The 11,456-nt window shown below is 38.5% G+C and overlaps 2 protein-coding genes across 5 annotated transcripts; one reads left to right on the top strand and one right to left on the bottom strand.

Annotated features, from left to right (window-relative positions):
- The first annotated feature begins 1,523 nt into the window (after positions 1 to 1,523).
- Positions 1,524 to 9,306, top strand: LOC105054141 (protein COFACTOR ASSEMBLY OF COMPLEX C SUBUNIT B CCB2, chloroplastic). 3 transcript variants are annotated; one of them, XM_073245739.1, is made up of 7 exons: positions 1,524 to 1,803; positions 1,884 to 2,002; positions 2,090 to 2,161; positions 3,238 to 3,465; positions 4,173 to 4,332; positions 5,203 to 5,437; positions 7,724 to 9,306. In XM_073245739.1, the coding sequence occupies exons 1-7, from the start codon at positions 1,608 to 1,610 to the stop codon at positions 7,773 to 7,775; spliced, it is 1,062 nt and encodes a 353-aa protein (XP_073101840.1). In that variant the 5' UTR covers positions 1,524 to 1,607; the 3' UTR covers positions 7,776 to 9,306. The 3 variants fall into 3 exon arrangements, with proteins under 3 accessions (XP_073101840.1, XP_073101842.1, XP_073101841.1); XM_073245741.1 differs by having other exon boundaries at positions 1,525 to 1,803; positions 3,238 to 3,378; XM_073245740.1 differs by having other exon boundaries at positions 1,527 to 1,803; positions 3,238 to 3,381.
- On the bottom strand, positions 6,769 to 10,842 carry LOC105054140 (dihydrodipicolinate reductase-like protein CRR1, chloroplastic). Of its 2 annotated transcripts, none has more exons than XM_010935580.3 (10): positions 10,687 to 10,842; positions 10,421 to 10,543; positions 10,259 to 10,333; positions 10,103 to 10,168; positions 8,924 to 9,019; positions 8,676 to 8,792; positions 8,201 to 8,293; positions 7,371 to 7,472; positions 7,211 to 7,297; positions 6,769 to 7,132 (listed from the first exon to the last, which is right to left on the bottom strand). In XM_010935580.3, the coding sequence occupies exons 1-10, from the start codon at positions 10,795 to 10,797 to the stop codon at positions 7,100 to 7,102; spliced, it is 903 nt and encodes a 300-aa protein (XP_010933882.1). In that variant the 5' UTR covers positions 10,798 to 10,842; the 3' UTR covers positions 6,769 to 7,099. The 2 variants fall into 2 exon arrangements, with proteins under 2 accessions (XP_010933882.1, XP_019709129.1); XM_019853570.3 differs by having other exon boundaries at positions 10,421 to 10,546; positions 10,687 to 10,834.
- Positions 10,843 to 11,456: the final 614 nt, after the last annotated feature.

Below are 11,456 nucleotides of genomic sequence, written 5' to 3'. Positions count from 1 at the left end.
CCGGTCGCCGACCCACTTGAAGCTCGCCGACCGGCGGAGGAGCCCGACGCCACTCTGATGGCCACCGACCTTGGGTCGGCCGACTCCACCAACCGCCGTACGGCCGCCAGACGTTGTCAGCTCTGACACGGACACGCGGCACAGTTACCTAGGGGTATTGTCCCGCCGAGAGCCGGGTCAACCCTGGTGATTAGACGGCTACACGGCGATATGATGTTTTCACGGCGGCTCTGACAGCCTACAGTGAGTTGACAGTTCCTCACTTGTCCGCGCCATTAATGACGGCGCCATACCGCGCTCCACTATATATACCGGGGAAGGCAACAGTGCAAAAGGTCGATCCGCCCGTCTCTCCCACATACGCAGGCTCGCTCCTCTCTCTTTCTCCCTCTCAGAGCTCTCTGTCTGCATTTTACTGTTGCCCAGTCACCTCTCTGACTTAACCGTCGGAGGGTCCCCGCCGGAGCCGCCTCCGGTCAGTGCGGACTCCCTTTTGCAGGTGCACGCTTTCCGGCGATCGGGCGACGAGGCGATTGGCCGCAACAAGTATAATCTAAGACAAGGATATCTAATGATATAGAATCACTGGGCAATACATTCTTCTTCAACAAATGTAGATTTCAAATTTTTTCATAGACTATTATGGGGACCTACACCTAATTGATTATGTAATTTGGAGGGGAATAAGTTTGCGCACTCTCCCACATGCATCTACATGCTTGAGCCCAGTAGCCATAATGACAAATTATTGGTTGCATCAAAAGTACCAGCCCAATGATTGGCTATTTCAATTATGAAGCAACTATGTATAGATTAACAAAAAGAAGCAAGAGGAAACTAAAAATTATTGCATGCACTACGTATACGATCATATTACTACGCACTACAAATCACCGATATATATTACAGTAGATCGTCGTTGAGACGAACATGCAATGAATGAAACTAATGATCGTATATCTTGATAATTGATGGTATGTACCATCATAATTATACATTGTATTGCACGTAATAGCTTTTTGATTAGAAGAAAAAATTATTTTTTGCATGGCATTATAGGATCGCACATGCAATGTAATACGTGCAATAATTTTTTTGATAAAAATAAAAATTTATTTTTTATGTACATCACATGCCCATGCATATCACAGTCACTTATTTTGATGGAACTCATTTATTAAATACTCATTTTGATGCATCATTACCTGATTGAACGGTTATAATATACTAATACATGCATTGTAGAAAATAAATTTTTAGATAGAGAGATGTAATATAGAAAAAATTATTGATTAAAATAATTCTATCATACGTATCTTCTACCTATCAATAATAGATCAGTATATCATCTAAAAAAATAATTTTTTTAAAAAAATAAAAATTATCAACTGATCAACAGTAAAATTCTTTTTGGTTTAAAATTTTCAATCGAGCTTCGGTAATAGTGTATTTTTTTAATAATAAATAATGTACTGACTTATTATTGGTTGATGCGAAAGCAGGGGCGTACCACATAGCAGTTGGGTTGGTCCACCGCTGAGCCGGTGAACCTGGTCCAACCATTAACTTCCCCGTGTGAGAGGGAGGCGGAGGAGAGTGTCCGGGAGATGGAGAGAGGATGCGGTACGATACCCAGCTGCTCAACGCCTCTTCTCCGTTCCAGGCGCAACAGTACCAATTCCCTCCTCCCCAGAAGTAGCGGCAGAAGAACCCAAAACCCCCGCCGATTCGTCGACGTCAGGGCCCAAGACCGCAACTCTCAAGAGCAGCAGCTCAACCTCTCCGTTCTTCGCTTCACTCTCGGCAAGCCCTCCAAACCCCCTCTCCTGTTTCCCACTTTCTTTCTCTCAAAATTACGAGTTCGTGGGGTCTTATGCTCACAGGGATACCGGGTTTGGACGAGTCCTACCTGCCCAGATACATTGGACTGGGCTTTGGCTCCCTCATCCTTCTCAACCACTTCTTCTCCTCCTCCTCCTCAGTTGTCACTCCGGCTCAGCTCGTACGTACTACCCGTCAACTTTCCTCCTTGTCATTAATATATACACCAACTTTTTTCTTTTTTCTTTTTTTTGGGTTCTGTTTCCAGAGATCCGAGGCTCTGGGTATTTGCTTGGCTGCCTTCTCCACCGCTCTCCCATATCTCGGGAGGTTTCTAAAGGTAGGAAGCTTGCAACCTTTTCAGTGTTTCTTTCATTATCCCATTGGCTTGAATAGATTGCTTTTTGCTAGTCTGGCTGTGACTGAATTTGGGCTTCGGTCCCTGAAGGAAAATGCGCGCTTATAAATGACTACATGGTGGATGATCATATGCGTGAGTGGAATTGAGGTCGTTTGTTGCCATATTCACTGCCAAGGGTTACTGATGGATATGCACTTGTTCATTGTCCTTTCTTTTCTATGGAGGTCGATTATATATTAGTTATAGATTGGAAACAATTACCACTCTTTCTTAGAAAAGGCTTGCGAAACCTAGCATCATCATTTTTTTTTTTGGTCTTAATGCTTAAGAAAGGTTGATATCAAGGGAAGTTAGATTTCTTTCAGGAATAAGAGATGAAGCAAATGTGTCAATGCTTGCCAGTTACAGTAGGATGTGGTGGAGTTGGTTGGTTCTGATAAAAGGACAGATGCATTTGTATGCATGACCGAGATGCTTTAGACATGTCCTTGAATTCCTGTTGTTATGGTCATGTGTTCTGTGGAAGATTGATTAAAGTAATTGGAAATGTGGGAATGGATTGCTATCGGATCATCCATATTTTCATTTATTTTTGTTAGTTATAAAATTACCTTGGGAGAAAAAGAGTTGGAGTTGCCAACATGTTTTCTTAAGTTACATTTTGGCTTAGAATATCTGAGCCATACTTAGGGTACATTTTTCTTGAAAAATTATGAGATATGATTTTGCTACAATCATAACTCAACTATTTTAACAGTATAAGATTGAGTATGCTATATGTTTCTTCTGAAATACAGGCAAATATGCCTCGAAATGGATATTGGTTCTGCATTGCAGTATATAACCATGGTTTTCAATGTATATGTGCAAACCTCTGCAATAGTAGAGCAAGCTTATGTTGTACTTTTTTCGATACAGACTGATAATCAATTCATAATTGTTTCTGTATAGAGTAAACGTTTTCAATAGAATAGTTGATTATTGTTGCCATAATCATATTTTGGCTAAAACAGAATGACAATAATCTTAATTTCCCCATGTGGAAACTTGTGCAGGGTGCAACACCAGTGGATCGCTCATCACTACCAGAAGGAACTAAGCAAATATTTGTCATGTCTGAAAATGCCTCAGTTTCTCAGAAGGAAGATTTGGCTTGGGCATCATATGTTCTTCTGCGCAATACGAACACAATGTCAGTGGTATCCATCCAGACTCTGAAAGGAATTGTTAGGGTAAAACTTGAAAGGATTTTAAGGAAAAAATTTATTTTGATACAATCTATGGTAAGCCAAGCCTGAACCATCTTTACTGGTATAAGTTGGGCCAATATGTCTATGACTTATATCTAGAAAAATTGTCATCCTAAAAGTTTCATTTTGGTTTAAATGACCAGGCATTTCGTCCTTCAATGCAATGCAAATTAGTAAAAAAAAAAAGGGCTTTAGACTGCTGCAACACAAATCTAGCCCATAATATTATAACAAAGTTCCCAACCAAATGCAAACTAAACCTGGCATGAGTTATGGCCACGCATTAGCTATGTAAATTCTACTTTGATACAAACCAGCCTATAAATCAGATTATTTTTGTGTTGAGAGTTCTGTAATTGGGTTGGATTTGACTTTAAATGGTTGGATTCTTGTCCAATCAGGGCACACAAAGTTTGTTGGTCAGTTGGTTTTGGGTCGGGCAGTAACCCAAGACAGCCTATGCTAGATGCATCCTTACCAACAATACCTTATTTGGCAAGTCAGCAGCTGAGACATCCCATTTTTAGGAAGAATCCTGGTCAGGTTTTGAATATTAATTGACCTGAAAACAAAATTCATAGGCTTACCTCTTAACCCTTATTATCATCAGAATTCACGAGTTCTGACATAATGTACAACTTATCCTGCATGAAATTGATTGTTATAAAACGAAGGCTAAACTATGGCGTAATTTATCACTGACAGAAAACTCCTGTTTTTCTGATTCGTTTTTTCACCAGCTTATAGCAGTTGGGGATGTTTTATGCGTACGTGGCTGCTGGAACATGACTGAAGATGTTTCAAAAGCTCACATAGTTGAATGGTTCAAAAGTCAGATTCAGCAAACTGGGTTTCATGACCTGGAAGACACATTATACTTCCCTCAAAAGCCAGATTCAGGTAAATTGTTTGCTTGCTTTCCTTTCTGGAAGGAGTAGAACACCATAGATAAAGAGTAGGGCTGTATGGGTCATTTCTGAGATGTGTCCAAACCTTTCAAATAAGCTTTGTGTATTGCAACCCTTACTCTATGTGAACTTGTAATTGTGTGTGTTTGCATGCATGCATGCATGTGCATGTGCATGTGCGTGCTCTATTGGTGGCTGCAAACATATGCATGCATGCATACTTGCACGTACTCATGCATGTGAAGAAGGATAACCAGACTCATCCTTAATTTGACTGCGATGTATGGCTGAAACAATATGCTCATTTTGGTTGGTCTACGTAGTTCTCAACATGTGTTAACTAGTGGTAAAGACAGATAATTTGGAAGTCAAAATAACTCTAATGTCTGTACATGATTGTACAATGTAGTTGCCCCTGACTGTCCTTACAAATATCCAGAACCTTTTATCTTCCAAGCTGGATGCAATCTAGTTGTTGGGTATGTGGTCCTTTGTTTTTTGATCCTGCTTGCTGCTGAATAAAACATAAGCCCTCTTTTGGATGGTAAGCCTTACAATAAAACAAGAATTGTGAACTTTATCAATGAAGTCAGCTTGTGAGGGAAAATCTGTAGGTAACTAAATAACATTGTTAGATATGCTTGTTTGTCGCTTTTCTGGTAAAATCCACAAAGATTTGGTTAAAAAAAGGAAAAAAGGCCTTTTGCTGGTCGCTCTCTGTTATCTGAATTTATTATTATACATGTGTCGGATGACTCTAGCTGCATATGCTATTGTATTCATTGACCATTGACTTCTTCTCGTTTTCAATACTTACAATGTATTTTTCTCATAATCTAGTCTCTTATTTTGCAAGCTACAGATTCTCAGCTTGGGAGGATCCTACCAAAGGGGACTCTTTCTCTCCTAGTACAACCAGTGCTCAGCACTTCCACTCCAACCATTAATGATACAAAAAAGAGTGAAGGGTTTGTCTTGTTGGCGTCTAGTGCAGATTATGCATATGGTGACAAAGATAGAGCTTGGATTAGGGCAATTGCAAATAAATTTCAAGGTGTCAATGCATCTAGAAATTTCCAAGGCATTGAAACTTCTCAGTAAGAGCTGCAAGTAATCAGTTTTCCATTTGAGATAATTCTGTTCTTCAAAAGGGTTGATATAATTTTTTCTTAAAGTCTAATTATGAAAAGAAAATCATGAACTTTTGGATCTTTGTATGTGCTGAACTAAAGGAAATCTATATTTATATAAAAAAATTTATTTTTTGTTGCATAGCTATTGTTAATCTCTCAAGCATTTGAGACTTGGATTCGTTCAATTAGTACATTCGGTAACGGCAGAACTTTAAGAAGATGCTCTTACGTTAATTAGAATTTTCTATGTGCTTGTAAGATAGTCATAGTCCTCTTCAGAAGTTGAAGTTAGCTTGAGTTTTAATTGGTGAACTTGCCTCACCTTTTAGGTGACCAGAACCTCTCACAATTAATTACCTGTATCTTTGAAGAAGTTTAGGCATGCATTGGATGTGATAGGGTCTTGCATCGGTTGTGTGAAGAATTTATAATCATAAAATGAAAAAGGAATGAGCTGGACTTAAATTAATATTCATGTTTTCTGCTTATTTTCTTATTCCCTTTATTTCTTCTGACTCTTCTCCCTTTCTATTCACCTTTCTTCCTCTTCTTTTTGCCGCCCTTCTCCTTTCCTTTAATTTTTTATCATATTTTTTCTTTTCTCCATTTCTACTTTTGTTTTTCCTCTTACCTTCTTTTCTTTGTTATTTTCTCCTTTTCCTTACCTCTTTTCTTCTTTTCCACCGGCGGCAGTAGCTCTGATTCTTCCACCTTTCGTTATTTTTCTGTTCTTTCTCTTCATATTTGAGGATTCAAATTCAGTCAGCATATTCAAAAAGTTTACCTTTTCAATTAGCTGAACGGTTCTTCAGTAATTGCTCTTCATTTGCAGGACACATATTTAGTGAGCAGGAAAATCGTTGTTCAATTCCTTTTAGTCTCCTTTCTTTTTCCCTTCTTATGGGATGGATGAGCCAGCATGCACACACTATCATTTAAGGAAATATAATAAACCACCAATTGTGCAGTTATCTCCTAGATGATGGTTAAAAGTAATTTAAACAATGTTTGAGCTTATACTTGATAGTCTTTGATTATTTAAAGCATTGTTATTCGGGGAACTTGGAAATGGTATCGACGATGTTTTGAGCTCAGCCTTCTATAGATGGGATGTGCCTGAATACAGTAATATCCAACCGATGGAATATATTTAATAGTGACTGAAATTTTCTTACACTGCCTTTTTCTTTTTGTCGAAGATGGGGAGCCTCAGGGACCCACCCGTTGACTTCATTAAGCGAATGAAATCAGGACATGCAAACACCACTTTAATAACCCAGTCATGGCATACTGGCTATCATAACTAGCTTGTCTTATAAATCTGTAATTCTTCCCTTAGAAAAGGTAATTTCTTCAAAGAAACTCGGGTCCAACTATGTGAAAGTTTTGTCATTTTGACTTGTAAGAACTGGATCATTTTATAATTACGAGTGACGGTATCATCATTCAAAAATATTTTGGAGGTTGCTATGCATAGATCATTGCGTGGAATTTGAAGTTATTTTTTTTTCTGAGTTTGCCTGGTGCCTTGGCCAGTGGATAAATCAGTTTCCACTCCATCTGACAGGGCCATGAACAGGCAGAAATTCCTTGATCTTCCCTCAGATTTGAAAGCAAAATCAGTTGCTACAAGAATTTCTCCAAGCCATAGATCAGGTTCTGCATAGAAAGTTTCCAGTTAGAGGTTTGAAATGCCTACTCTCATGCAAATTAAGCAGAACTTGAAATGCCAGTTACCTTCAGGCGCACCACCTTTCGAATGGCCAAGATTAGGCCTGGCATAAGGCACTGAACATTTGTTATATCATGTCGCAGGGAGTAAACCTGGGAGTATTATTTGCCTTAGATTGCTTTAGTGTATCAAGAGGTAAATATTCTATAAGTAATAGAAATATACCTCTCCTGGACCTGAGAAGTGGACTGTTGTACTAGAAGGAAGACCTGGAAGGACCAAACTATGTACACGGACTCCATCTTCACCTACTACCTGACCCCTTGCCTTGGCAAACGCAATGGTAATTTAATTTGTCAAGCCACAAGCACTTGTCAAATATTGTAAAAATGAGTCCAGGAAAGACATGGAACCTCTTTATTTCAGTTGGTATGAATGTGTGATGTGGCATATCACTACTTTGTAACGAAGAAAGATACATCTATTGTACTAATGCTATATATTTTTGATGAGTTATTATCACTTCTTGTCTTCATTCCAACTAATTATTTTTTGTTTGCATGACTGGTTGCATGAAGGGTTGCTTTCTTTGTCATAATATGTCCTCTGAATGTAAGGCATTTTATGTGATGCAAGGCTCCTGGGGGACTTTAAGCAGGAAAAAGGAAAGATGAGGAAGGGTTTTTATCACTCAACAAAGAGACTCAGGATACCCGCTTATCTTGGGAGTTCTGAAGTTCACTTCCTCATGTTGTATTTAGATGTTATTTCCAGATAAGCAAGTATGGATAGCTGCCTGCAGGATTTCTGTCAGACTCGGGTCCAAAGGTTAAAGGAATTGCAGAACGTTGAGAGCTACTAACTTGCTTGTAACAACTGCTTACTCATTTCCTAAGGTTAGTGAGGAACATATATCTGAGGTTGGATTTTTTCTTGTTTTCTGCTATAATTGAAGGGGCATAAAGGAGTAAGAAAATTCCAGTCCTTTATACTTCTGATCAGATATCATATTCTTTGGTACGAAGATAAAGCTGCAAGAGGTTCTCTATACTTACTGGAATGTCTGTAGAAATATCCTCTCTGTTATACCTCTGACCAAGATCTGATAGATTGTTAGCAATTTGGGTTGCATCAGTTGATGGGAGTTCCTGCACAGTAAAAGCAAACAATAAATGCAGATCTTGCCAAGGTCCCATTTTTGAAAGAATTTTAGGGCCAATGCTGCATGGGTGTCTAGAAAATCATTATCAAGAGGATGGAAGGTGAACCCACAAGTTGACACCAAAATTCCTGATGAACTTTTTAATATAATGGTCAGGCATAAGAGAGCTGCAGATTTTGTAATATTGTTAGGTAATGAAAAATTCGCTGCTGCTCACATGCTTTTTGAGAAAAGATGTGCAAATCGTTATTTTTCTATCAGAAAAAAAGGGCAAATCATTTGTGTTGCTTATATTCTACTACAAGAATTGAAGTTGGACGCATCAAGTAGTTAAATATTCTCCTTCAGTTTTATAAAATTTGGCTTACCAATGGATCCGGCCTTGATTCCACAATTTCAACATTGTTGTAGTGGAATGCAGCTTGAATTGCAGCTTGTTGGAGGAGCACAGAGCCAATGGAAAGTGTGGGGGTAACAAGACAACCCTAATGAAGATATGAAGTACAGATAGGGCTTATAACAATGTATTTTAGTTTGATCGGAAGAACCAGATGACTTTGGGAGGGCAATTTTTTGGGAAAAAATGCAAGTAAATCAGCATATCAGACAGCCTCACCATGCTGGCTTTCTCACAGAAGGCAGACAGTGCAGTCACTGTATCTAACTGAATCTTCGGCACATAGACAACACTCCTCAAGCCAAAAGCTGCTGCCTGTAAGTTCAATAGGGTGGTTACTGGAAGAAGAAGATGTGACCTGGAATTCTTAACAGTGACTATGATGACTGCTTCGTCAAAATCATTCACTTGGCTGCAAATCTGAAGCTTTTTTTTCTTATCAAACACAAATGAGGAAAACATTCCTATCATAGTAGTATGCAATGCAACTCATTTACTGTGTGACATAGAGGATTAATGGTTTAGGAAGCGAGTTTTTGGATAAATTGAGTAAGCTACATTATGAGGATCACGACTTCGCAGATATATATTTGTTCAAAGCATGCAAGTGCTTATTAGTAGCTGACTTTAGGCTGCTTCAATTTTTTGTTTTGAGGTTTGGATTAGTTTGAATGGTAATCCTCAATTAAGAATGCTTGAGAGTGGGAACAAGAAGTTTGGTCATTAGAAAAACAAATGTTTTTAGTTTTCTTGCAGAACCAAGAGTTTATAGACTTTAAATCTTTACTGGGAGCTTAAACTTGAGGTTTGTCCGATATCAAGAAAGATTCTGATATTTTTGTTTTTTTTTAATCAAAATATAAGAACTCTAGAGATCATGTTGACTGATAATTTGGAGTTGGTTTAGGAGTTACTTGGGTGATGCATTCACGTGCGTATAACACCATTTTATAGTTGATGAGCTAGTCGTGTATCTTTTCAAGTTGAACTCAATGAACTCTTTAGGTTGCCTCCTTGCCCTTGTTTAATTTTATGCTTTTGTGCTTAATATGCATATCTCTGCAAGAATATATATTTATCATCAAGACAAACAACCAAGAAGAAATAGAATATGGGGACTATTTTAACAAACACAACTTAGTAGTCCAATTTCAAAATTTAGACTTCTGATAACTAAAAGAAATTTTATCCACATTAGTCTTCATTAAGACCTTTGAATCACTGATCCTAAAGTTCATGGATATGTTTTAGACCAGTTTAAATATTTCATGTTTTCTTTGTGCCATTTTCAAAGTTGTTCATGTCATCCAACTGTAGAGACCATGTTGATCCACTCTATTGTTCCAATTTTGTCTATTATTCCTGAAGAGACTCAAACATTTCCAGGCTTCAGCTCACCTGTTTAACATTATCATAGACGGTTGAAGGGTCAGTGAATTCCACCATCACACCAGTTGCTTTTGACTGGTTAAAAAAAAAAACAAACTATCATAAGTTACAAACAAAATCATGATTCAAGAAAACTAATAAATTGAGATAATGTGAAGCTAATACCTGTGCTATGGAACCCAAAACCATGGTGAGATCATTAAGTATAGGTATCTCCAAAGCTTCTTCCATGTCACATATCTAAACAGACTTGGAAAGTATCCTCAGAAAGTGAGTCTAAACATTCAAATGGAAAGCAAGTAGGTAAAAGAAAGGGAACCAGAGAACCTTTCCAGCATCTTGTCCTACTAAATTAGTATCTATAGCACCAGCCACCTCCATTCCCCTGGCTCTTGTTACTGCTACGATGGCGGCCTTTCCTATCTCTTTGGTTGCACCGTTGATCACCACCTCCTCCCATTTAACATTGAAATCCCCATAAACAACAGAAGAGAAAACCCAATAACACCTTAGTCCTCAGTACGACAGGGTGTTTGCTCCAGTTTCCGTCATTCGGAACCAGTCTTTAAAGCAGAGTAGGGGGAGGAGAGTACCTTGATGTTGTTTTGGGAAGGTTGCATTGAACACGAGATGATGGAGGTGGCGTTGGTTCTCGGCGACTTGGTGCAGCTTGTGGGGTGAAATGGGCAGTTCAAAGTAGCCATCTTTGGATCGATAAGGAGGTTTCTGCTGATGAGAGGCTGGAGTTTATATTCTCTTTCTACTCATGGGATAATAAGGGGTGGGATCGCCTTATCTTCTCATGGTCCGGTTGTGGACTAGATTCTAATGTGCGTCCGATCTAAATCAACTTGATCGGTCCGGTTCATCGACAATTTTGACCCAAGGACTTGATAATGACATTGTCTAGTCAACTTGATAATTCAAAAGTATTTGGATCCATGCACACGAATACTAATTCAACCCAAAATGGCACATAATTAATATTAAGTATATATGCCACAATTCAATTTTTATAACTTGCTTCTTAAGATTATAAAAAAAAAAAAAAAAATTAATGCACTATCAATTTACCGAATATCCATTGGATTAGTTTGTATGATTGAATCCAAGATATAGATTCTGGATCGGATATGTAATCTAAATCTGATCTGTAGAAAAAGCTTACCTGCGGCTACATGCACATGCTTCTTGTCGTTTATGATATCTGGACTCCCTAGATAAGGTGCTGCCTCCGTGCAATGGGGCATGCCCAACTTTGGCGTCGGCCTAAAACTAACGGGACATAAGGGAGGAAGAGTTGTTGACGGCTATGCAGTTGTAAGTTCTGTAAGGCAAACATCTTGCCTTGTTAGCCTCCAAA

The sequence above is a fragment of the Elaeis guineensis genome, chromosome 11, assembly GCF_000442705.2.
Source record: "Elaeis guineensis isolate ETL-2024a chromosome 11, EG11, whole genome shotgun sequence".
Classification (NCBI taxonomy): Eukaryota; Viridiplantae; Streptophyta; class Magnoliopsida; order Arecales; family Arecaceae; genus Elaeis; species Elaeis guineensis.
Note: the sequence above shows the minus strand (reverse complement) of the source record. Positions and strands in the feature narration are given on the sequence as shown.